The sequence below is a fragment of the Gigantopelta aegis genome, chromosome 3 (genome assembly GCF_016097555.1).
Source record: "Gigantopelta aegis isolate Gae_Host chromosome 3, Gae_host_genome, whole genome shotgun sequence".
NCBI lineage: Eukaryota > Metazoa > Mollusca > Gastropoda > Neomphalida > Peltospiridae > Gigantopelta > Gigantopelta aegis.
The window spans coordinates 31,300,008-31,327,937 of record NC_054701.1 but is presented as its reverse complement, the minus strand read 5'-3'; the positions used below and the strand labels follow the sequence as shown (position 1 = coordinate 31,327,937).

The 27,930-nt window shown below is 38.9% G+C and overlaps 1 protein-coding gene across 1 annotated transcript in view; it reads right to left on the bottom strand.

Annotated features, from left to right (window-relative positions):
* Positions 1-16,325: 16,325 nt before the first annotated feature.
* The window catches only part of LOC121368597 (solute carrier family 13 member 5-like), a 20,292-nt gene continuing 8,687 nt past the window's right edge, over positions 16,326-27,930 (bottom strand). Inside the window, exons 8-13 of the mRNA XM_041493336.1 lie at positions 24,784-24,888; positions 23,860-23,957; positions 22,255-22,373; positions 21,460-21,621; positions 19,312-19,449; positions 16,326-16,668 (exon numbers count right to left, since the gene is read on the bottom strand). Of these exons, the coding sequence (XP_041349270.1) occupies positions 16,465-16,668; positions 19,312-19,449; positions 21,460-21,621; positions 22,255-22,373; positions 23,860-23,957; positions 24,784-24,888 (826 nt within the window). The 3' untranslated portion in view covers positions 16,326-16,464. The remainder of the gene's footprint in view (positions 16,669-19,311; positions 19,450-21,459; positions 21,622-22,254; positions 22,374-23,859; positions 23,958-24,783; positions 24,889-27,930) is intronic.

Sequence of the window (27,930 nt, the reverse complement as noted above, 5' to 3'; positions counted from 1 at the left end):
GCACATTTGCACTTGGTAAAACCCTACCCACCACAGTTAGAGTCAAGTTGAACAGCTTGGCAGAGAGAAATGATTTTCTCTGTGCTGAAGTCATCTGCAGAATACAACTTGGTAGCACACACATCAATTTGGTTACGTGAATATTTACCACTGAGAGTGCCACCTTTCTCAGCAACAGTGTACATGTCATTGTCATTACGCCAATGATATTCCGTGGGTCAGTTCTACCTCTGTCAACATGGGGGATAGGTATAGTCACATTGTCGCCGACTAGTACGGGTGCAAAGATAAGCTTACTTCTTTTCACCATGCGTTCAGCTTACATAGTCTGAGATTCATTAGCTCTCTTCAGCAGTATCTAAATCACTTCTTGGCAAGGGGAGACAAGTTCTACTTGAGCGTTCACAGTAACTTCATCGGACGTAGTTGGGCAGTCGGGAGGACTTGCCGGGTCAGGTATAGAGGAGTCAGTTCTGACTGCAATCGATGGAGAATTTTCAGACGGGAGGCTAGATAATGACAGGCCAGTACGAGCATCCGGAACCAACAGTGCCGCAAATGGGGAGCACTTAATTCCACTGTGAGTTCTTCTGAAACTAAACAAATTAAGAATCCAACAGTCCATACAGTTTTATTGTTATCTCCTAACCAACAAACAAGCATGTCCTCAATGACACAGTTCAATCTTTCTAGGGACTCTGTCTCTGTGGCATCGTGGTTAGGCCATCGGTCTACATGCTGGTAGGTACTGGTTTCAGATCCCAGTCGAGGCATGGGATTTTTAATCCAGATACCGACTCCAAACCCTGAGTGCTCCGCAAGGCTCAATGGGTAGGTGTAAACCAGTTGCACCAACCAGTGATCCATAACTTGTTCAACAAAGGCCATGGTTTGTGCTATCCTGTCTGTGGGAAGCGCAAATAAAAGATCCCTTGCTGCCTGTCGTAAAAGAGTAGCCTATGTGGCGACAGCGGGTTTCCTTTAATAAAAAAACAGTGTCAGAATGACCATATGTTTGACGTCCAATAGCTGATGATAAGATACAAAAAACATCAATGTGCTCTAGTGGCGTTGTTAAATAAAACAAATTTTACTTTACTGTGGATGCCTAGGTTTCCCCATGGACAATCACCAACTCTGGCCACATTACTTTCAGTTCAGTGATTACATGTGCTGTAAATTCCGAACCAGTGTCACGTTGCAGCATGGAGCCATCTCAGGATTTGTCACAGCTAATTATTAGGCATGTTTGCAGTAATTAACAAGCCTTCTCCCACAAGAAAAAGAAGTATTCTCTTTTGTTTATATATATATACTACTCAAAAGAATTTAAGGGTCAAAAATGTATAACCAAATAAGTTTCAGAGTGTATTAGATTGATGATGTAAACTACACCAAAAATTTAATTTATTGTTCCATATTTATAAAAAACCACAAATAAATGTCACTGTATACAAGAAAGTCACATGACATGCTGTCAAAGTTCAAGGTTGTCAAACATGGATTTTACACATTAGAACATTCGTTTAATAGTGTGTGAATCCACCCCTGGCGCGAATACACTCGACACATCGTTGCCTCATGCTGTTGGTCAGACGTCTGAAGAACTCTTGGGGAATGGCCTGCCACTCTGCCATAAGAAGTTGACCCAGATCATGAAGGTTGGCCGGAGGGGCATGGTTATCCCGAACTCTCCTGCCTAATTCGTCCCAGGCGTCTCTATTGGGGCCAAGTCAGGCGAATATGCTGGCCAATCCATCCTGGCGATACCTTGTTGTCTGAGAAAGTCCGTTACCACCCTGGCGCGGTGGGGTCTGGCATTGTCATCCTGCAGAACTGCCCCGCCGCCAATCTGCTGAAGGCCTGGGAGAACCAACGGCCGGATAATCTCATTCAGATAGCGGATTCCATTCAGATTGCCATCCACCACATAGAGGGGGGTCCTGTGGTGGATAGAGATGCCGCCCCACACCATGACGCTGCCACCACCGAACCGGTGATGTTGTCTAACGTTAACGTCAGCGAAGCGCTCCCCAGGACGTCTGTAGACACGAACCCGACCGTCGTTGAACTGGAGACTAAACCTGGACTCATCAGTGAACATCACTCGACCCCACTGGACACGTTGCCACCGCAGATGAAGCGTGCACCAGTGACGTCTGGCCGTTCTGTGACGTGGTAGGAGTGGTGGTCGAACAGCCTGGCGACGGCAGCGTAGATTATTGGCTCTCAGACGATTGCGTATGGTTTGATCAGACACTCGAGTTCCAGTCGCAGTCCGCAGATTGTCACGTAATCGGCGTGCAGTGTTTGTGCGTTGACGTAGAGCCATATTGGTGATGTAGCGGTCCTCTCTATTTGTAGTGCTTCGGGGTCTTCCCGAACGTGGACGATTTCGAAGAGAATTCGTTGCTTGGTACCGTTGACACAGTCGGCCAACGACCCTCTGACTGACACCAAGTCTCAGAGCAACATTTCTTTGCGTATTGCCATCCTGAAGCCAAGCAATAGCCCTTCCTCGATCTTCGATAGTCAGTTGACGTCGTACCATTGTCGAATTTGGAGTGTGCAGCATTGGGAACATGGAATACACATGCAAAGCGTGCAAATGAAGCGCTTTGTGAAAAAGCAAGTTATGGGCACTTAGCAGACCTTTCGCTTTCGCCCTAATTTACGTGCAAATGTAAGCATGTTTCCGCCATTAGAACTAGTCGACAGTGTCAATGACAGTGGATTTTAATTCATTTATGGGTTGCTTAGACCCACTTTCGTCAAAATGGAAAAATACCATGCGTGACATTATGGACTAGCTAATATAATTGACATTCAGAAAATAATGTCGAAAATATCGTCTGACCCTTAAATTTTTTTGAGTAGTATATATAACAAATTATTACTTTACATCAAAGACGTTCAAAAAGAAATTAAACAACAGAGGAACGTGTATACCAGTCAAACACGTGTTTTGGAAAGGTGGCATTCTCAGCAGTAAATATTCACGTAACCAAATTGATGTGTGTGCTACCAAGTTGAATTCTGCAAATGACTTTAGAAACATAATGCTGTTGTCATTTCATGCCAAACATGATGCAAACTGCTCTTTAATTACAATTGAGAATGATTTCAGGAAATATGTATAATTTTCGCCATAAGATTTCAGGAAATATGTATAATTCCTGGAATTTTCAGGAATTACACATATTTCCTGAGTGAATCAGACATTACACATATTTCCTGAAATTTTAAGAAATTATATATATTTCCTGTAACATATTCCTATTATTAAAATGCATCACCATCCATATTGAACCAACTAAAGTTATTGAAAAGTAATTTCGTTGAGCCAAACAATGAAGTGTAAAACATGGTTCCCATAAAATCTATAGTTGGTCTGTGTAACACTGAGCGCGAATTTTAACGACTCAGTGGGTAGGTGTAAAAAAAAAAGTTTGTTTTATTTAACGACGCCAAGAGAACACAATTATTTTGTTTCATCTTATCATCGGCTATTGGACGTCAAACATATGGTATTTCTGACACTGTTTTTTAGAGGAAACCCTCTGTCGCCACATAGGCTACTCTTTTACGACAGGCAGCAAGGGATCTTTTATTTGCGCTTTCCACAGGCAGGATAGCACAAACCATGGCCTTTGTTGAACCAGTTATGGATCACTGGTTGGTGCAACTGGTTTACACCTACCCATTGAGCTTTGCGGAGCACTCACTCAGGGCTTGGAGTCGGTATCTGGATTAAAAATCCCATGCCTCGACTGGGATCCGAACCCAGTACCTACCAGCCTGTAGACCGATGGCCTAACCACGACGCCACCGAGGCCGGTCCGTATAAGACGTAAGACCACTACACTCTCTTCACAACTAACCACTAACTCACTGTCCTGGACAGACAGTCCAGATAGCTGATGTGTGTACCCAGGACAGCGTGCTTGAACCTTAACTGGATATAAACACGAAACTAAATGGAACTGTTAGTATTTCATTCAGTTGATGCTAATTTTATGAAGATAGATACAACTGATATGCACCCAATATTTCTAATAGTGACGTCAACATACTAATTTATTTTTCGTTTTTTTCAATCAAGTCCTATTGAGCTATTTTTCGTTCCACGCAGTGTACCACGACTGATATAATATCAAAGCCCATGGTTTGTGCTATCCTGTCTGTGGGATGTAGCGGGTTTCCTTTCTAAGACCATACTTCAAAATTACTAAATGTTTGACATCCATTAGCCGATGATTAATAAACCAATGCGCTCTAGTGGTGTCGTTAAACAAAACAAACTTAAACTTATTCAAGCAAGCTGTCGTATTAGTGAGTTCATTTGATTTCAATTAATTGTTTATTTGAATGTACTCAAGTATAATGATATATGTGGGTGGCTGTACGTAAGAGTGTGTTGGTGATTATTGTATTCACTGTTGACAAAGACCTGCCTTCTACAACACATAAAACATGTTTTAAATCTTGTGTAATTTGTATGTTCAGCAAAAATAAAATTTTAAATTTAAAAAAGAAAGGAACACAAACTCTAAGCTCTACCGGGTCTTCAATTTAAGTTTTGAATTTTTATATTGATGTTAAATATCTATTCATTCATTCATTCATTCATTCATTCATTCATTTATTTCTTCATTCATTCATTCATTAAACTAAATCAAATCTTTGACCTAACTACTAAATTCGTATTCCAAATTCCGCCCACCTTAAACTACCACACCCCGGCCCGGACCATATAGATCGGGTTTTTAACTTTTAGACCTCCGTTTAAAATATTATGTCGAAATTACTTTCTTTTCTTAATATTATTAAATAGTCCGATTCTCTCTTCTTTCTCTTATTTATTTTTGGACTGTCCTTCTAAAATGCTCCAAATTATATAAATATTCGGCCGACCAGTCAATTATTTTAATTTTTTGCTTGTAAGTTTTTATTTAAGATTTTTTTATAATTCTATTAACTTTTTTACTAATTGCTATTTTCAAAATTCTGCTCATTTTCAACTCTATCCGACCCCCCCCCCCCCCCCCCATCCCGTGTCAGGCAACATATCTTAAACCCTAGTGGTATATTGGCACGTTAAACTAGTTATCTATCTATCTATCAAATTACACGCTATGCCACTTAGCTACTACTGAACTGATCTGAACTTTATTTTGATACTTAGGTCGAGAACTACAGCATATGAGGATATGTCAGTCAATACACATACACATATAAGTACAAAACTACACAGAATATAAGCCAGACGATGTGGAAATATCCATAGCTAAACTGCAAACTATAGAAAGCTTTCTGAGTCAACGTCTTTATACGTTTACATAATTTATAAAATTGTATATGTATTATACTGACAGAAAGTAAGTAGCGATGCCTTTCAGTCTTAAAAAAAAGTAATGAGCTACCTATATTTCCCCCCAAAACAACTCCAAAGCTATGGCTCTATACGCAGCTATAAGGTCTGTGAAACACGACAGTTCCTCTATGTGCAGCTATAAGGCCCGTGAAACACGACAGTTCCTCTATGCGCAGCTATAAGGCCCGTGAAACACGACAGTACCTCTATGCGCAGCTATAAGGGCCGTGAAACACGGCAGTACCTCTATGCGCAGCTATAAGGGCCGTGAAACACGACAGTTCCTCTATGCGCAGCTATAAGGCCCGTGAAACACGACAGTACCTCTTTGCGCAGCTATAAGGCCCGTGAAACACGACAGTACCCCTCTATGCGCAGCTATAAGGCCCGTGAAACACGACAGTGCCTCTATGCGCAGCTATAAGGCCCGTGAAACACGACAGTGCCAATATGAGCAGCTATAAGGCCTGTGAAACACGACAGTACCTCTATGCACTGCTATAAGGCCTGTGAAACACGACAGTGCCAATATGAGCAGCTATAAGGCCTGTGAAACACGACAGTTCCTCTCTGCACAGCTATAAGGCCCGTGAAACACGACAGTTCCTCTATGCGCAGCTATAAGGCCCGTGAAACACGACAGTTCCTCTATGCGCAGCTATAAGGCCAGTGAAACACGACAGTTCCTCTATGCGCAGCTATAAGGCCCGCGAAACACGACAGTACCTCTTTGCGCAGCTATAAGGCCCGTGAAACACGACAGTACCTCTATACGCAGCTGTAAGGCCCATGAAACACGACAGTTCCTGTATGCGCTGCTATAAGGCCTGTGAAACACGAGAGCTCCTCTATGCGCACTATAAGGCCTACGAAACACGACAGTTCCTCTATGCGCAGCTATAAGGCCCGTGAAACACGACATTACCTCTTTGCGCAGCTATAAGGCCCGTGAAACACGACAGTACCTCTATACGCAGCTATAAGGCATGTGAAACACGACAGTTCCTCTATGCGCAGCAGCTATAAGGCCCATGAAACACGACAGTTCCTCTATGCGCAGCAGCTATAAGGCCTGTGAAACACGACAGTTCCTCTATGCGCAGCAGCTATAAGGCCCATGAAACACGACAGTTCCTCTATGCGCAGCAGCTATAAGGCCCGTGAAACACGACAGTTCCTCTATGCGCAGCAGCTATAAGGCCTACGAAAACATGACAGTTCAAAAAGAACATCGTTTAGGAGGAAACATCTTATTATTCACCTAGGTGACACCTTCGACGGCCTATTAAAACGTTAAAGTTTGTTTTGTTTAAGACACCATTAGAACACATCGGTTATTGGATGTCAAACTTTTGGTAACATTAGTAGTTTTAGTGGAAACCCTCTACATTTTTCTACTAGCAGTAAAGGAACTTTTATAATTATGTTACTTTCCCACAAAGAGGACAGCACATACCACGACATTTGATACGCCAGTCGTTGGACGCTTGTTGGGACGGGGGAAATCCTGTCAGAGAATGTGTTTACTGTGGGAGTTGGAAACTACGACGAAACCTCCCCAGGCGAGCTCTCTATCGACTGAGCTATATTCCGCCCCTGAAGGGCGGCCTATTAGTCTGGAAGACATTTAGGGCGGTCTATTTGTCTAGGTGACATTTGGAGCGGTACTATATACACTCTCCGGAAGCGACTCTGTAGTTACTGGACATACCGAGTCCATACAAAGCCCATTAAACAAAATGGCAGCCCAAAATGGCTTCAATAACCATTAGAGCATCACCTACTTGAAACATCATGTGATCCCCATGTGAGACTTTTTTTCAGTTTGAGTCACAGTGAGAGACGAGGTCTCAGTATGTTAGATTTAGAACAATGTTTGATGATATGCAATTTTATATTCCTGACAACGGACTTTCACGGAAATTACCGAGTGTGCAGAAACAGGGCCGCGTTCCTTACAACAGATTCCCTGTCAGCACTGAGTAGCGGTGCTTAGCTGTCAGTACAAACATGTCGACGGCGAACCATCGATCGACGCCGAGCAGCGCTGAGCTTGTATAACACGGACCAGGTCGGGATTATTGTAATACGTACCCATATTATCGCGACTCTCCATCTAAAGAATGAACAACAAAAAATAATAATAATAAAAATAATAATAATATAATAAAATAAAAAATAAAATAAACAAACAAATAACAAAAACAACAGCTCCCATCAAAAAAAAACAAAAAAAAAACAAACCAATAAACACCCCCCCAAAAAAAAAAAAACCTACTATAAAAGAAAAACAACCCATAAATAAAAAGAGAAACTGTTGCTGTAACTTGCCCAATTATATGGGTGTGGGGTTTTTTACAGCGCTAATTACATGCACTTTATCACATATATAACAGCACATACCACGGGATTTGATATACCGGTATACTAATGGAGGAAAACAGACTGCAAAGATTTTTCATTTCATTTCAACTTATTTTTGTGCCTATACCCAATTAAGGTTCAAGCACGCTGACCTGGGCACACACCTCAGCTATCTGAGCTGTATGTCCAGGACAGTTAGTTGGTTAATGGTTAGTGAAAGAGAAGAGGGTGTAGTGGCCTTACACCTACCCACTGAGCCCTTAAGAACTCGCTCTGGGTTGGAGCCTGTACCGGGCTGCGAACCCTGTACCTACCAGCCTGTAGTCCGATGGCTTAACCACTGCGCCACCGAGGCCGTCTAAGAAAAATATATGTAGCCCAATGGGTCCACTAAGAGTTATCGATTGTGATACTCAAAACACTCGAAGCGGACACTGAACTATATATTGCATCTGGGAGGTCAGACAAAAAACAAAGTCTGTGTAATGTAGACCACTGCACTGCTGTACAGTACATAGCGTACGTTGACCCTTAAATCCCTCTTTCTGAACTTTTCTTCCAAAGTTAAAAGGTTTTGCACTACCGAGAACCGTACTAGCGTACTCTACACCAAACCAGCACTTTATCAAGTTCAGTGGCCATCGCTGATCTCCGCGGTCAACCCATGAGTCCTTGAACAACTGAAGACTCCAGAAAAAATAAATACACGACAGCCTCCTGTGGCATAGGACACCTGTTATTTACCTCACAGTGTCAGTGCTCGCGAAATTAAAACTCGAACAGAAACAAGTAATTCCTTCACCGCAGTCTTGGAAGCAATGGCTTAGTAGTCTTAAAGGTCACTGACTCTAGTATGCCGAGTAGTAATTGGGCAGCGTAAACTAGTTTTTGTCTAAATGTCACAGCTTTTTGGTTACACATGTCTTGTCCAAATTAAAAATCCAATGACTTTCTAATCGTCTCAGTGTTTGTAGTAGCTCAAAATACAATTTATTCGGAACGGAAAAGGCACGCACCTCAGAAAGTAGGGTCAGTGACTTTAAAATGTTTAGTACATGTAGGTCCACTCACTGGTGGATTTAGGGGTGTTGGGTATTTTAGTTTAGGTATGGTAAATACCAGTGGAGTAACTAACAGCATCATTAGCCTAGGTGACATATAGGGCGACCTATATCCTACCTTTTGGTAACTCAGCGAATCACAACCACCCAAAATCTAAGAAATAAAATATCAATGTCCTATCGATCACCCTCGCCAATCCAAGTAGTTCAACCTCCCAATAACACCTAAGTGTTTTTGTCAACACGAATATCTTGAAGAGATTGAAGAGATTGAAGAGTAACTGTTATTGTTTTATAGGTAATGGTTTTGTGGAATATGGTTTTAGTGCAAACAATGCTAATTAATCATTTAATCCTTACTCGCGGTCGTCAGCTCAAGGCCGACTCTACCTTTAATCGATCCAGTTTACCCAGGAGGAAAACCCCCTTTTTTCTTCGAAAAATTGACCCGACTGGCAGTAAAAGATTTGCCACCTAAAATCATATCTACATATATCTAGGATCACAACCTAGGAGGACAACCTTGCCAACAAGCTACTGATAATTTGTTATTCGCTGTTAAATATGATGCCCCTCTGCGATATTCACGCAGTGTTTTTCACTTGCCCAGTGATCGTTCTCTGATTTGGTCTCTTTTTGAAAAGTGTTTACTTTATGTTTGAAATGTTCCAAATGGATGTTTTCCACGGAATACGATGGTGCAACTCGATTTATGATAAAGTGTGTCCAACATGACCCCTCGGACCCCCATTTTTGGCTTTTGGGTGGATGGGTGGGGTGTGTGTGTGTCAACATGGAAACTTACTTATATATGTAAATGTTGTTCAATTTGGATACTTTTTGCATCAAAGGATGGCCAATTCAATCAATTAGTTTACAAAATCCAAGATGGCCGCCATTATGCTCAACATTTAAAATGGCCGCCAAAATAGTGAAATGTTGCGTGAATTTCACAAAGGGGCATCCTATTTAACAGCGACCTACACGTTTCCAATAGCTTGTTGGCAAGATTGTCCACCTCGGTTGTGATCCTAGATATATATAGATATGGTGGCAAACCTTTTACAGTACGCCGGGTCCATTTTCCCATTTTACCCCCTGGATAGTTATAATAATGATGTGAATTTTAATACTAGCATTAGATCCGTCGCGTAGCCGATGATGGCTGTATGTGTAGGAGGGACGTTTGTAGCAAAAATTGGGACCATCAATAGTTAAACATAATGGGAATAAATCTTTTTAGTAGATGTGGGTTTTTCAGACGTGTGTCCTATGGGAAGTGTTTATGCATGTCCCCAAGACACATTCTTTCTAGATTGTCAGAAGTGAAAAACTTACAGTTTGTCTTGTTTCACAACACCACTAGAGCACATTGATTTATTAATCATCGGCTACTGGATGTCAAACATTTGGTAATATGGAGACATTAAGTCTAAGAGAGGAAACATGTTTCCATTAGTAGCAAGGGATCTTTTATATGCACCATCCCACATACAGGATAGCACATACCACGACCTTTGATATACCAGTCGTGGTGCACTGGCTGGAACGAAAAATAGCCCAATAGGCCCACCGACGGGGATCGACCCCAGACCGACCGCACATCAAGTGAGCGCTTTACCACTGGGCTACGTCCTGCCCCTGTCAGAAATAAGTACGGCACGCATGTATGTATGCCTTACCTAGTGGGAAGGAGGGGCGACAGAGCCGACAGATTTCCTGTCAAAACAGTAAGAAAAAGTGTTATTTATAATTTAAAAATGTCTCTAAATATCCCTGGTATGACTGTTCTCTGACTTTGTTCTTCTTTATTTTTCTCTAGTGCATCCCCTGGTTATTGTAGGCCTGGGAATTCACCTGGGTAGCCAAACCCAGCGTCGCACCTACATCCCCATGAGATCATTTCCAGAACAGCCCTAAAACAAAAGAATTGGAAGTTAATGAACTGCTCCACGATTGCAGGATGTCTCCTGAGATCTTCTGGAAAGCGTTATTATTTATAGTTTGTGAAAGCTATGGGCCTCTGGTACTAGCGGAGCTTTGCTTCTAGTGTGCTCATAATGCCATACTTCATAACAGATAATTGATTTTCCTTCATCTGTTCCGGTTAGACTTGACTTCGCCTTTGTCGATCATTATTGTTGGTCATTGTTTGGTTACAAAAACTAAAGTGAAGTGTCCACAAGTTGTCGACACATATCTGTAACTGATGCTATATGGGTGATGATTGTCGTTTGAGGACCATTTGGGCTCGAGTCAGTCATTGCCTAGTATAGTATAAGCGTTATTAATATTGCTACGTCTCCCGTATGCAACATCAAAGCAAATCAGGTCTTTGGTAATCGATTTTAATAAATAAATACATACTATGAAGATTGATATTCACACCTAAAGCTCTATCGTTACGCCCATGGATCAAAGGAAGTATATGTCAAGTATTTTTTAGCCCTTGGAAATCTTGAGATATCTTCTTTTTTTAATCTTCTCGGGGATATGTAGTTACTGATAGGAATTGATTGAGAACGGTGGAACACGTCGAAAGAATTATTATGTATCTAAAACAGTTTGACTTACCTAACATGGAAGGACGCCTCTGTATTTTTTGTTTATTGATTAAATTTATTTTCGTTCTTGTACTTAATTACGGCTCAAGCACGCATACAGTATCCAGAATCACAAGCAACCTAAGCTGAATGACAAAGGAGGTTAAGAAGATTGCCAACGCAGAGCCTTTTTTTCAAGTAGACCAACATAACGTGTGCATTGACTATTCAGTGCTTGAACCTTAATTGGATATAAGCACAAAAATAAGTTAAAATTACTATTCATATATGCCATTCAGTTATAAGTTAGAATCTATTAGAAAAATGTACCGCTGGTTTGTGGGGAGAGACCCACCTGATACACCGACCAGCCCCCGTGCTTACAAAACTAAAAACTGAAACGCTTTAGCAAAAAAGATATAGAACATGTGATTAACGACACCTTTTAAACTAACTATTTGGTATCGTATCCTTCTTCCTTTTACGCATTCAAGCTGCATATTTGGTCATGTGCTTTAGATTTGGAGTCCGGTTGAGTTGAAAAATACCCCCCTCTGGGTGAAATCTTCTTTAGTGCCCCAAAGTTCGTTTCACCTTGCTTCGTTGTACAAGGGGCAAGTCTGCAGGGTGTGCTCTGGAGACTGTCGTCCTGTTTAACATGGACAGTCATCGGTGTCTATAATCTTCTGGAGGTACATACGAGATCGGAAATGGCAGTGAACTTAGTCTGAATTTTGTCGTCTGCTGGTGTCTCTCCAGGTTGTCTGAAATATAGTTACTTGTATATATGGGAGAGATAGAGAGATAAAGAGAGAGTTTGACACCGAGATGAGAGAGAGTTTGACACCGAGAGAGAGAGAGAGAGAGAGAGAGAGAGAGAGAGAGAGAGAGAGAGAGAGAGAGAGAGAGAGAGAGAGAGAGAGGCAGGCAGGCAGGCAGGCAGGCAGGCAGAAAGAAAGACAGACAGACAGACAGAGACAAAATTGTATCATTATCATTAACTGGTGAAGATAATTTCATTTATTATATAGCATTTAGTGAAATGTCTTAAAATATCAGTGAAATAAAAGTGTTATCAATCACTCAGTGACAATAACACATTTTAGAGTGAACATTTCACTATTTCACTCTAAAATGTGTTATCGTCACTGTAGGAAGTGTTATCTTCACTGTAAGAAAGCCGGAACTATTTTGCTGCTAGCATTTTAAAATAAAGGTAAATTGCCAAAGGTTATATAATAAATAGTAAATGTCATATGATATGATATGATTTATATCTCATCTCGTGAAGTTTGCAATCATATCACGGAAGCGCGACTCGTGAGATATGATTGAAACTTTCACTCGATGAGATATAAATCATATTTGACAAAAAACATGAAATGTCCTCTATTTCTTACAGTATTTTTAACATTGAAAAAACGTGTGGGGGATGAGAAACGACCTCTAATGAGCCACATAAACCCCTTGTCTCTATCTTCTTGTCTCGCTCAACATATGTCACTGAAGTAATTTATTTCGATAGTAACACTATATCTCAAAAGAAATTCAAACACATTAATATTTATATAGATGTTTTATTCGATAGCTGTATATAATATACCAGAATATATAAAACCATCTAGCTGATGACATGCGACGAGAAAGAAAATAAATAAAATTTTCAAAATATAACAAGAGATATATTTACAAAATGCACTGACCTACATTTACAATGATACACAGTAGATTTTATTTCTGCGAGTAACTGAATTTGTCTTGATTCCTTGAGGCAGACAGCTGGTCAACACAATGGTTAACAGGTATACTTACTATTATTGATACATCATATGCGTACGTGGGGTTGTAAAATAAAACTTGTCTTGGGTAACAAACAAAATTATATAAATGCATTAAATATGAAAATGAAATGTTCCGACGATACAATAAAACAGAGGCGTCGGAAGCAAATTAATACTGGGGAGGCTAATGTCGATCCGAGCGAAGCGAGGGAATGCTAGGGGGGTACGGGGGCATTCCCCCTCCCCACCCCGTAACATTTTTGAATTCTAGATGCCATGTCCTGCATTCTGCTGCATTTGGTAGGTATCTCACACATTTTTGTAGCAAAAGTACTTATAAAACGGTGTATTGTTTACTTAACAATAACTGAAATTATATAATTATAATGTCCTTGACAGTGATTGGTTGCGGTCGGTAACTGGTTATCCGCACTAACATATTCAATGCATTACCTCGTCATAATGAATCCATGGATGTTGCTTAAACCACTGCGCATTGGAGGAACGCTTCTCGGGATTTTTCTGACCGAATGATCTCTAAGGAAAATTAAAGTCTTATTTTACGGCGCACCAAAAGTTGGACCAGGAATGGCACTGTTCCCACGCCGGGTAAAGTCAATATTTTACATCTGAAATTACATCATTGAATTAAAGTTTTATAACCACGATAATGACTGCATTGCACAGGGTGCTTGTTTACCCAAATCACGTCCAGATCCCGAACTCACACCAAAACAAATTATAAAAGTTGTTTGGGTTTTTTGGTGGTCCAAATATTGGAACGGCGGTCGCCGCCCCTGCCGCCCAAGTTCCGACGCCTCTGTAAGAGGTACAGACTTTTTTATGCACAGAGCCGGTTTATCCTAGTGGCACATGTAGCACGTGCTATGGTCCCGCGCTTGAGGCGCCCCGCGGTGATGTGTACATTTAATTTCCCCAGGTAATTTTTCCCCCTCTCCCCGAGGGGGCTGCATTATATATCCTTATACCGGCTCTGTACTACATACTAGTCGAAAAAGCTGCCACTGTAAAAGATGGACAGTATTTACCTTGAAAGTATTTACCTCAACACAAACATGCTTCACGCGATTTTCATTTGTTTTTATTTATTTTCAAACTCTATTATTATTTATATAGTTTAAATTAGAGGACAGAGAGCTGACATTTTCTGTTAAAAAGGAAATAACGAAGTCTAATTGTAATAACAAGAACTGATCACTGGTTCCGGTTTTATAATTATAGCTAGGGGAAAGGAAATAATATAAAGGGACATAATTGTGTCCAAAAACACCTTACCATTAATATCAGAAGTTCAGCCCCTTGAATAAAGGAAATGGCGAAAGAAATACAAAATGTGATCCCTGACATATTTATTATGTATATATAGTTCCCTTGTTACAAGTGCAGGCACAGGCCAAGGTGGTGTCGTGATTACGCCATCGGTAGGTACAGGATTCGCAGCCCAGTAACCGATCCCACCCAGGGTGAGTGTAAGACCACTACACCCTCTTTTCTCTCATAACGACTAACCAACTAACAACTAACCCTCTGTCCTGGACAGACAGCCCAGATAGCTGAGGTGTGTGCCCCGGACAGCGTGCTTGAACCTTAATTGGATATAAGCACAAAAATAAGATTTAAAAAAAAGAAGACAGAGAGAGAGAGAGAGAGAGAGAGAGAGAGAGAGAGAGAGAGAGAGAGAGAGAGAGAGAGAGAGATCCTTTATTTTTATTTTCTTACTTTGTTTGCTCTGCTGCTACACATAAATGTGACTTTTGTTTTCTTAAAATTAAAAAACCCAACATAAAATAATTCCTTTCTGATCCCAAACTGCGAACTAGTACATGGGATACAAAACATAACTCTTTTCCTTCGGTAATGGAGAATGTACGAGGGGTTGTAGATTCGTAGGTGCGAGTTAATTATTTGTCATGAATCTACACTTCCGATTGCATTCTCCAACTGAATCCATTATTCATTAAAACAAATTACGTGACTGCTAAATTAACTACTATTTTATCTGTTTTAATGATAATATTGCTTAAAATGGCAAAGAATATTTACAAAACTAATAACCTAAAACTACAGGATCCTTTCGGACCTAACCTGAACGATTCGGTATTTTTTTTTTATCAACAGTGGATTAGCTGGCATTGAGGTGATTGCACGATAATTCTAATACAATAAACATCAGTCATATGGTGAATTAAGTACAAACGAAATTTATAGATTTCTTTTTGAGGTCAATTGATTTGTGAAATTTTGAGAGAAAAGATACATTGTTGACTGTTATTCATATTTGATAGTTTCGTTGATCATAAAATATTAACAACCGGTTTTGTCGAGATTGCCTCCCTTTGACCGAGGAAGATTTCAATCAACAGATAGACCATGAATATAAATATTTCAAGCTCTCACTTTTATAGTAAATCAGAAAGTGTACGGGGGTTATTCAGGCACGGCGGAAGCAAATAGACATTGGGGGGGGGGGGGGGGGATCTGACTGAGATTGAGGGCGCAAAGTAATGTTTCCAAGGGGTTCGACGGTACGCTCCTCCGTAAAATATTAAAAACTAGATGTCCTAAAATGCAGATTTCGGCATTCTACAAGTAAAATTCATCTCTGCCTTAAGATGTACTACCAGTAATACCCCCCCCCCCCCCCCCCCCCACGTCCCAATTGTTCCACTTTGGATCTCATGACAAGTGTCTCTGACTACTTCTGTCCGACACAGACATTGAAACACTGATTTTGTATTTAAAAAAGGATTGTGAAAAAAGTCTTGTTTTGATGGGGGAAAAAAAACAAAAAAACTTAAAGAGCACATTGATTGATTAATTAGCAGCTATTGGATGTCAAACATTTGGTAATTCTGACACATAGTCACCAGAGGAAACCCGCTACATTTATCCAATAACAGTAAGGGATCTGTTATATACACTTTCCCATAGACAAGATAGCACATAACACGGCCTTGGACCAGTTGTGGTGCACTGGTTGGAAGCAGTAAACGTGGCTAAAGCTTATATAAATATGAGAAATGAGAAAACGTAGAGGGTGTTATTCTGCTAGTGTGTGGGTATAATGGGTAGCGTCTTTGACTACGTCTGTTCCATACAAACATTAAAACACTGATATTAAAAAAAAGGGACCGTGAAAAGGCGTCCAGTTTTGTGGGAAAGAAAACAACAACAACATTAATTACTTCGAATATTCTTTAAATATAGAGGTTATTAAAGTATAAACTTATAAAATGGGACGTAACATTCTCTGCCCTATGCAGAAAACACTATTTTTAGACATCAGTTGCTGCATCATATTAACGTGTCATGCTAGAATGTCATAAGATACTAGATGATGTGTTGTATACAAGTCCGTGTATTTGTGTTGTTGTCCCATTGAGGCCTGGCTCAACAGCTTCAATGTACATCCTTTGAGCCCAGTCAGGAAACTGATCTAGATGAAAATATGCTGTTCCCCATGTATTGATAGCCATTGCCACAGAGAAGATATTGACAATATTTAAAATGGCTCCAGTTTTCATCTGCAAAATTAATTAAACAGAATATATATATATATATACACACACACACACACACGTGTATATATGTTTGGGTTTTTTGGTGTTGTTTTTATTATACACATTATTTATGATTGTTTTTGTGTTTGATTCGCTTCTCTTAATGGGATACTCGGCACCAGCTTATGAAACTGCGTCATCAAGAAGTAAAGTTAAAGTTCAAGTTTGTTTTGTTTAACGACACCACTAGACCACATTAATTTATTAATCATCGGCTATTGGAAATAACATTTGATAATTTTGACATATAGTCTTTGAGAGGAAAGCCGCTAGTTTTTTTTCATTAGCAGCAAGGGATCTTTTACATGCACCATCCCACAGACAGGATAGCACATATCACGGCCTTTGATATACCAGTCGTGGTTCACTGGCTGGAACGAGAAATATCCCAATGGGCCCATCAATGGGGATCGTTCCCAGACCGACCGCGCATCAGGCGATAGCTTTACCACTGGGCTACGTCCCGCCCCCAGAACTAAAGTTACTTCCCCTCACAATAATGTGAGCAATATTTCTGTAAATTACACACAGTTCCTTTCTTATAATATTGTTCTATGCACGTCTCCTCGTTTACCGGCCTCGGTGGCGTCGTGGTTAGGCCATCGATCTACAGGCTGGTAGGTACTGGGTTCGGATCCCAGTCGAGGCATGGGATTTTTAATCCAGATACCAACTCCAAACCCTGAGTGAGTTCTCCGCAAGGCTCAATGGGTAGGTGTAAAGCACTTGCACCGACCAGTTATCCATAACTGGTTTAACTAAGGCCATGGTTTGTGCTATCCTGACTGTGGGAAGCGCAAATAAAAGATCCCTTGCTGCCTGTTGTAAAAGAGTAGCCTATGTGGCGACAGCGGGTTTCCTCAACCAAAAAAAAACAGTGTCAGAATGACCATATGTTTGACGTCCAATAGCCGATGATAAGATAAAAAAATCAATGTGCTCTAGTGGCGTCGTTAAATAAAACATTCTTTACTTTGTCTCCTCATTTATGGAAGTTGTAGAATGTTTTTTTTTGGCGCGTGTGTAGCAGACCTCCTTCACATGAAATTAGTCGGATCAGCTCCCCTTTTTTCCTTTTTTTTTTCCTTTTTTTTTTTTGGGGGGGGGGGGGGGGGGTAAAATCGCTCAACAATTAATGATGACCGCATACCCTCACGACTATCATAACGTATTTTGGATTCAGTCTTGTACAGAGATATGGTATTAAGTATGCAAATGGAAAAAAGTTTGTTTTGTTTAACGACACTACTAGAGAACATTGATTAATTAATCATCGGTTATTGGATGTCAAACATTTGGTAATTCTGACTCGTAGTCAACAGAGGAAACCCGCTACAGTTTCCTAATGCAGCAAGGGATCTTTTATATGCATTTTACTACAGACAGAAAAGCACATACCACGGCCTTTGACCAGTTGTGGTGCACTGGTTGGAACGAGAAAAAATCCATTCAGCTGAACGGATCCACTGAGATGATTCGATCCTGCGATGCAAGCACCTCAGACGAGCGCTCAGCCGACTGAGCTAAATTTAGCTCAGTCGCTTGAGCGCTCGCCTAGGGTGCTCGGTGGATCCATGTAACTGATCAACAACTGGTCAAAGGCCTTGGCGTGTGCTTCCCTATCTGTGGGAAGCGCATATAAAAGATCCCTTGCTGTTAATCGGAAAGAGTAGCCCATGTAGTGGTGACAGCGGGTTTCCTCTCAAAATCTGTGTGGTCCTTAACCATATGTCTGACGCCATATAACCGTAAATAAAATGTGTTGAGTGCGTCGTTAAATAAAACATTTCTTCTTTCTTCCTTTACTGCTAATGGAAAAATATAGCGGGTTTCTTCTCTAAGACTAAATGTCAAAATTACCACATGTTTGACATCCAACAGACGATGATTAATAAATCAACATGATCTAGTTGTGTCATCAAACAAAAACAAACGAACATCTATTACACCCTTCAAACATTTTATTTCGAATTTGGTGTATTGCTGGTGAGAAGATTAATGCATAGTGTCGTCAATTGCTTCCGAAAAAAGTCCTTCCCTTTGAAAGCGAAGGACGTTTAATGCTGAAACTTTTGTCTGGACTTCACCGAGTTTGTTATGATTATAAGAGAACCTAATACTGTTTTTAACCATTGTACAACTGTGTGAACACAGCTCATACTTTAAGAACACTACATTTGTAAATGTTTGGTTGTAATTAAATGTTTTCATTTATTTGTATTTGGAACTTTAGCAGATGCAAACTGACATTTAGTAGGCTCGTAGAAACAATATCTGGAGCGGGGACAACCTCTGTTGGTGGGATCACAGCCTGTGTATGTGTGTGTGTGGGCGGGGGGGGGGGGGGGGGGGCAAGTCATATTTTCCTTTATTTATTTATTCCTCGATGGGATGTGGAACAGGCGAAGACCCCACCCCACATTTCCAACAGGCCTGTCTTGAGAAATATAATTTTAATCCACCCGCTTTTCCTGATTGAACATTCATACAGTATTATCATTACTAATAGTCATATGTATTGGCTTTCAGTATAAAAAAAAACAAAACATTCATGTGATATAAATATACTCCGGTAAGTAACCACTGTATAATATAGAATGTACTAACCATATCCACAACTCTGACGTCACCGTATGCGAAGACCAGAGCATTGGGAACCGTGGCAACGGGAAACATGAATGCGAACGAAGCTGACACTGCAGATGACAACATGAAGTACAAAGGGTGTACTTTCATTGAGATGGCCTGAAAACAAATCATGGCTATTTCTGTAGAGACACTGAGTTACTATGCTGCTGTGATAAATATTTTTATCAAGTTTGATTTTTCTTTCCTTCGTCATCATTAACGTCATCATCATCATCATCGTCGTCGTCGTCATCGTCATCCCATGATTACTACTACTACTACTACTACTACTACTACTACTACTACTACTACTACTACTACTACACGGTTTACGTAGTTGATTATTAAGTAAAAAGAGATTAGTTTGCCACTAGATAAGGCCATTTGATATCCAGGCCACCCTTCATCATTATCTGTCATTTAGAATGCTTAACCTGATATCAGCATTGTTGATGGGTTGAATGAAATATACCTTGAACACAGAATAGCATTAGATTTGTTATTTATGTAATATAAATATTGATGATGAGTATCGTCATTATATTTGTAATTGTGCAGAAAACTTTGTTTTCCACATAGTTCAAGATATACAGGGAAATATAACTAGTATGACACACGTGTGTCATAATGATTTCATGTACATAACGTATGACGTAATTTTGGGAAGTGACGTCATAACATAATGCGGCTTCCCCAGTCTTAGCTATGTGTAATCGCTTACTGAATGACGTCTCTCTCGGGCAATACAAGCATACTGACACTTATATCATAAAATCAGTACGACACACAAGCTCGTATATATATATATATATATATATATATATATATATATATATATATATATATATATATATATATACCAAACGACCAATTGCACTTAAAGTTTGCCATCTGTTTTTTAAATGTAAAAATAATCTCTACTAACTAAATTGTATAGATATATAAACAAATGTTAAATTTATATTAATAATATATTGTCCAGTACCACTAGTGAAAACAGTTTATGAATTAATTGTATATATATTTGTTTCAGTGCAGTTTTGGGAGAATAAAATTCAAATCTTAACTAATGGAAAAACAAGACATTTCGATTTATTAAATTGATTTTAATCAGACCAACAACATAGCCCATCCATCTTCAATGCACTCATCGGGAATTTGTCTTATATGCTGATACATACTTGAGTTTATTATTATCCACAAATTCATTGGGGTATAAATTGTAAATTGATGTACAATATTTATTATTTCCATATGACAATACAAATTTTTTAGACATTCCATTTTTAACTAAGAAAAATTGAATTGATACATAAATATATCTAATGGAATGAAAGATATTTCATGTTAAGATTAAATTTATACAATCTGATTAAAATTAGCTGTACTGGTCTAACAGCATTGCGTGGACTCTTATGTCCAGGTGACATTTCATCTATAAATAACAATTTAAATATCGACCAATTACACTTCGCCTTTTATAGCGTTATTTGGGAGCATACAAATTCTAAAGATATTGGGCGAGACTATTTATGCAATAGGCGAATTTGTTGGTCAACTTCAACATTAAAAACAAGGGGAAAAGTGCAGTAATAAACTCTGGATTGTATAGTAGTATAAACAGATTTTATGACTATACCATCACGGGTTTTTTTTCGTCTTGAAACGAATTTTATATAAAATTTTATATTGAAATTAGTTTCCGGCATACTTCGTAATTCACCCGAATCATTTTGTATACCCTCGGCATAATCCCGAATGTTTTCAAATTCGTTTCAAATCACTGGCATGAGTTTGCAAGTAAGGTTTTGATTGGTCGAATGGAAGGTTAACTGGACATGAGCTCCAACGGGGTGCTGTTAGATCCACAGGTAATAGTAATTAGCCAGTGGAGCTAATTTTAATTAGATTGAAATTCATACTGAATAGTTTTCAAGCTTTGATACCCGGCCTGGAGTGGGGTGGGGTGGGGGGTGGGGGGTGGGGGGTGTATTGATTAAGCTAATGGACTTGAGGATGATAGGTACTGAGTTCGCACCTTAGTACTTAACAACATGTGTCTTGGATAGACTGACCAGGCAGATGATTCTGTGTTCATATTCCTGATAATGAAGTGTACTGACTTACCAGATCGGCTAATATTGGCATAAATAAGGTTGTTATGACGGAATTGCTGGTTATTTCTGTTGCTAAGCACGTCAATGTTATAACAACAAGGCTAGCCAACCAGAGCGGGAGATTTCCAATAAAAGACAGTTGTAAAGCCACGGCTCGGGATAACCCAGATATCTGAAAGGAATTTAGTGGAAATTATGTTGAAACATTTAAAAATAGCCAATGTCATATCTTTAGAAAACATTTATGACTTAGTGCAGGCAACTATGAAAAAAGAAAAGAAAAAAAAAAACAGAAAGAAAACGTGAACCCCTTAATGTTTGATAAAAACACATTATACATGTATGTATAAGATTCGATTATTATCTTATTGGGTGGTTTTAAAAAAAAAAAAAATTCTGAATATTTGATTTCGTTTTGAAATCTAAATTTAAAAAATGTTATTGTATACAAAATCAATCTCAATCTCTCTCTCTCTCTCTCTCTCTCTCTCTCTCTCTCTCTCTCTCTCTCTCTCTCTCTCTCTCTCTCTCTCTCTCTCTCTCTCTCCCACAGAAAGGATAACACATACTACGGCCTTTAATATACCAGTCGTGGTGCACTGGTTGGAGCGAGAAATAGCCCACCTACCGACGGGGATCAATCCCAGACCGACCGCGCATCAAGCGAACGTTTTACCACTGGGCTACGTCTCGCTCTCTTGACACCTACAATGCAGTGGTTTCTTGACGTTTACATTTTGATCCGTATAGACAAAACCACCAACTAAAATAGTCCACATGTATGGGACTATCAATAGTGTTGTACCTGGCATGCCTCAGCAAGGGCGAATCCACCGCCAATAAGAAAGATAACCCCCCAGGGAAAAGTCTTGCTGACCTCTGACCACTGCAAGATACCTGGTGTCTCCGTTGGAATACTGGTATCTACAAAAATAATTCTTTTGGAGACAGCGTTTTCATAATCTATTAACTATAATTGAGATAAAATGCATAGAAATTGATGAAATCGCTAGTTGCTAATTCCCCTTGCTATTAGTTTCGGTTAGTTGGGTTTGTTCTTTTCCTTATTTTCTTTTCTCATATAAAATTTTATTACCCCAGCGGTCACTCATAACAGGGGAAAAAAAATTCATAATTTCTCACTGAGAAATTATCATGCATTGGTCTAACAAACAATACTATTGGACAATTTGACGCTTACAAACCAATGACTTTGTCGGTACTAAATATGACGTCATCACGATTTGACAAACACACAAAATGACGTCATGTAGTTTAAAGAGTTTGCCTTTACGGGTCTCTGTTTTTGGTGTTAAATTAATAACAAAATATCATTTTAATGCAATTCATTATAAATTTGGAAGCAGAATAAAGAGAACTTGTGTTTTTAAAAATTATCTATGAACGTGATTAAATTACAACGTTATAGTAATTCTCAGAACAGTGCGTAAAGTGGTTTACATCGTTCCTATACAGGTTGGCCTTCGTGCATGTGCGTCGAAATTAAAGGTTTTTAGAGAAAAATATCTGAGGTAATAAATAGAATAACAAACTCGGTACCAGTTATTATTAAATTTATGTCCCTCGTGAAATAATTTTCATTTGTCACTCGCTAAAGCTCGTGACAACTATTTCACGAGGGACATAAATTTGATAATAACTGGTAACTCGTTTATTATCCTTTATATAATATATGGTTAAAACTACAGGATTAAAAATATAATAAAATATAATATGTTATATTTTGTTGTGTGCGGTTTATTGACATTGAAACTGCAGAGAAGAGGTTTTATGTTTGTCAACACAGAGCATAAAAATGCAAAAGGTGTCTGCACTACACTAATTTATTGTGGCATAAGGCAACATAATGTCTATGTTGTATTATGTTAATACACTGGACACCGTAACACTATGTTGTATTATGTTAATACCCTGGACAAGGACAAGGTAACACTGTGTTATTGTGTTAATACATTGGACAAGATAAAACTGAGTGGTATTGTGTTATACACTGGACAAGACCACACTGTTTTATTGTGTTATACACTGGACACGATAAAACTGGCATGGGACAATTTAACACTGTTTCATTGTGTTAATACAATGGACAAGACATCATGTTTTATTGTGTTAAAAAAACCTTAACAAGACAATACTATGTGATAATACATTAGACAAGACAATAGTGTGTTAAAAAACCCATAACAAGACAATACTATGTGATAATACATTAGACAAGACAATATTGTGTTAAAAAAAAACCTTAACAAGACAATACTATGTGATAATACATTAGACAAGACAATACTGTGTGTTGCGTTATGTTAATACCTTTGACAAGATAACAATGTCTTGTGTTAACATGTCTAGGGCAACACACAATCATACGGTATTGTATTTATACATTTACCTCCTTTACGACGAAAGCACCAGCTGTTCGGTCGCCTTACTGGGAAAATGAATAGGCTGACGGCAATCAAAATGGCAGGAACCGCCCCTGACATATACCTGTTGTATGCAAGCAAAATAATATGTGATATTTAACAGTGTTCCTTTGGGGAGTTTTCCTCCTTACTCCATATGTAATTACACAATTACTGTAATTAGTAGCAGCACACTATGTCAGTGCTAGTTTTAATCGAGGATTAGCAAAACTTCTTTTTGAAAAGCTAGCTGCCTGTGAAATTACTTTTGATCGTGATGGTCTCATTTCGTGGATTAGTACTGTCAACGAATTTATGAGCGCAGCGAAAATATATTACATGTATTTCAGCGTATACATATATACGAATTTATTATACAGTTACTACCTTTTCGATCTACGAATTTAAGTATCCAACGAAATGTGTGGGTTTTTTTTTTAGCAAAACCATGAAATTTTAAGCCCAAGAAAACAAAGGATTTTACAGTATGTAATAAAACATAAAATGTATCGATGTTTTTCCTGGAGAACCTGTATTTTTGTTATATTAATATGCTTCATCCAACTATTCTAGTCGGTGTTTTATGGTCACATTGTAGCTGATTCGATTAACATTGATATAAACGCGTTAATATGCAGTGGAGTCCTAAACTGACAAAAAATTGTTATACAACGATAATTTAATAGATGGTCCCACACTATCATTGGCATATAATGGTGTGCAATTAAGCGTGCAACCAAAGAACTCGCCCACTCTCCTAAGAAACTCACAAACCAATCAAACACATTATAGCCCCATTGGTTGTATCACTTTTACATTCTACTTTTTAGCTTCGGATAATACTCTGATTCAATATATAAACATGAAAACAATCATGCCATACACACATAGAAACAGACATTTGAACGTACCCTTTGTTGAAGAGCTCGACATATCCAGAGAAGAATCCAGGACTGCGTGTGATCCACAGTATTATCAACAGCACGAAGTGGCACAGAACAACACGCTCAGCGAAACTGAAACATTATTCAAGTATTATGCTACATTTTATGGTTATAATTGTTAAGGCGAAGTCTAAAAAAAATTGATTGTAATCGGTGTTTTTTTCTCACAAAAGCATAAAGCTTGGTACACATCGAAAATGTTTTTCTCGTCCAACCAGTGCACCAGAACTGGTCAAAGGTCGTGGTGTGTGCTGTCCTGTCCGTGGAAAAGTGCATATAAAAGATCCCTTGCTGCTAATGAAAACAATGTAGCGGGTTTCCACTGATGACTACGAGTTAGAATTAGCAAATGTTTGACATCCAATAGGCGATGATTAATTAATATATGTGCTCTTGCGGTGTCGTTAAACACAATACACTTTAACATAGAAGATTATATATGCCTGCCAGACTACTGCGATAGACCACCGTGAACTTAATAATATGACCATTAGAAACGTCATTACTGAAAAATCCTCTTTTATTTCATATATTTACGACTATACATGGTACAATCACCTTTCAAGTCTCATGTAGTGATGTTTTCATGATCCCATCGATACATGCTGATCGTATTAACACGAATGGCAATTGATGTAGGTCATATTGGTGAGATTTCAAAGTAGAGCGATATCTTTGTCTTCTGTTAATTCTCTTTATAGTTATTACCAAAGCCATGCATTTTACATGTACAGCTACCTCTCCACATACAATCCTTTTAGCATGCACAATTAAAATCCTTAAAGGACTTTGTCCACAAAAGGAAGGTCTTTTTTTAGTCCTGAAAAATTGCCGATAATATGCGTTAACCTACTCGCTAGTAATAAACCAAAAAACAACAACAATATAAACGTTTAAGTGTGTAACAGAAGTCTTAACATACATGTACATGAACATTACGAATCTGCCGTTAGCATATCCAATACTGTATCCATAGGTGTACGGGCTTCCATTTTTGTAAGGGGGCAGGCTGATTTTTGCCCGAATTAAACAAAAGTGCCCGAATCTGGATTACAACGTTTATTCATATTAGCATTACTGCCAAACAGCTATATAGTGTTTTGACATGGGCTACAACTAATATTTTGGGTAGAATAATGAAAATACATAGTGAAAAGTGTTCAGGCCAGCCCATTTTGCCCGAATGTCTCTATTGTTTTTGCCCGAATTTGAGGATTTTCTCCAGTACTGGAAGGGGGAGTTGCCCCCCCCCCCCCCCCCCCGCCCCTGTGCGGTACGCTTATGACTTATCTCTGTACAAGACTGATTCCAAGATAAGTTACGATAGTGTCGTGATAGTATACAGCCATGACTCATTGCCTTGAGTGCTTTGTCTACAGAGAACAGCTGGTCTTGACCACGATATATGGTTCCAACTCCAGTCTGAAGAAAACAACTGTAGTATTTTACAGAACAATTTCTCATATTATTTAAATGGAGAATCCTCATATCTTCCAGTTGTTTTGGATTAGTACAGCCCAAATCGCTACCATAGGTTCAATTATCACATCCACAGTTGGGACAGATGTCAGGCCAGTCTTTTGCGTCAGTGACGTCTACATGAAAATAAATGACTTGACAACTTTAGGCTGTACTGATGGTAACACCGGTGAGATACGATAGGATACAAACATTGTTTCGCGAACACATGGTTCCGTGACAGTTTCAAGTGATGTATGAATGTATTCAGTCACAACGTTGTCAAAATGCGCCTTTGACCCTGTATTGTGCAAAGATACGTTATTGGTTATGATAATTGTTTTGTCCTTCATATTTTATAAAGCAAACTGTCAAACCATGCGATCAGCAATTTGTAATTTTAATGGGGTTTTTTACCGGCCTCGGTGGCGTCGTGGTTAGGCCATCGATCTATAGGCTGGTAGGTACTGGGTTCGAATCCCAGTCGAGGCATGGGATTTTTAATCCAGATACCGACTCCAAACCCTGAGTGAGTGCTCCGCAAGGCTCAATGGGTAGGTGTAAACCACTTGCACCGACCAGTGATCCATAACTGGTTCAACAAAGGCCATGGTTTGTGCTATCCTGCCTGTGGGAAACGCAAATAAAAGATCCCTTGTTGCTAATCGGAAAGAGTAGCCCATGTAGTGGCGACAGCGGGTTTCCTCTCAAACTGTGTGGTCCTTAACCATATGTCTGACGCCATATAACCGTAAATAAAATGTGTTTAGTGCGTCGTTAAATAAAACATTTCTTTCTTTTTAATGTTTTAGTTGTTAACAGTTAGATCGTAGCAAAGTCTGTTATAAAATAGTTGTCGAAAATACATGTACCAATGATTGAACTTGCACTTCGCATGTTGGGGCTTTATCTTTACAACTGGAAACCGTTATGGTTGTTCCATAAAAATAATACACGCCACCAGGTCACACAAGATAGTTGGATATTATATATCTGTAATCTTAATTACCAGATCAATTTAAAGAACCTAATGGAACCCATTACTAATTTAACAAACCTACTACAACCCATTACTAATTTAACAAACCTACTACAACCCATTACTAATTTAACAAACCTAATGGAACCCATTACTAATTTAACAAACCTAATACAACCCATTACTAATTTAACAAACCTAATGGAACCCATTACTAATTTAACAAACCTACTACAACCCATTACTAATTTAACAAACCTACTACAACCCATTACTAATTTAACAAACCTAATACATTACTAATTTAACAAACCTAATACAACCCATTACTAATTTAACAAACCTAATGGAACCCATTACTAATTTAACAAACCTAATACAACCCATTACTAATTTAACAAACCTAATACAACCCATTACTAATTTAACAAACCTAATGGAACCCATTACTAATTTAACAAACCTAATACAACCCATTACTAATTTAACAAACCTAATACAACCCATTACTAATTTAACAAACCTAATGGAACCCATTACTAATTTAACAAACCTACTACAACCCATTACTAATTTAACAAACCTACTACAACCCATTACTAATTTAACAAACCTACTACAACCCATTACTAATTTAACAAACCTAATGGAACCCATTACTAATTTAACAAACCTAA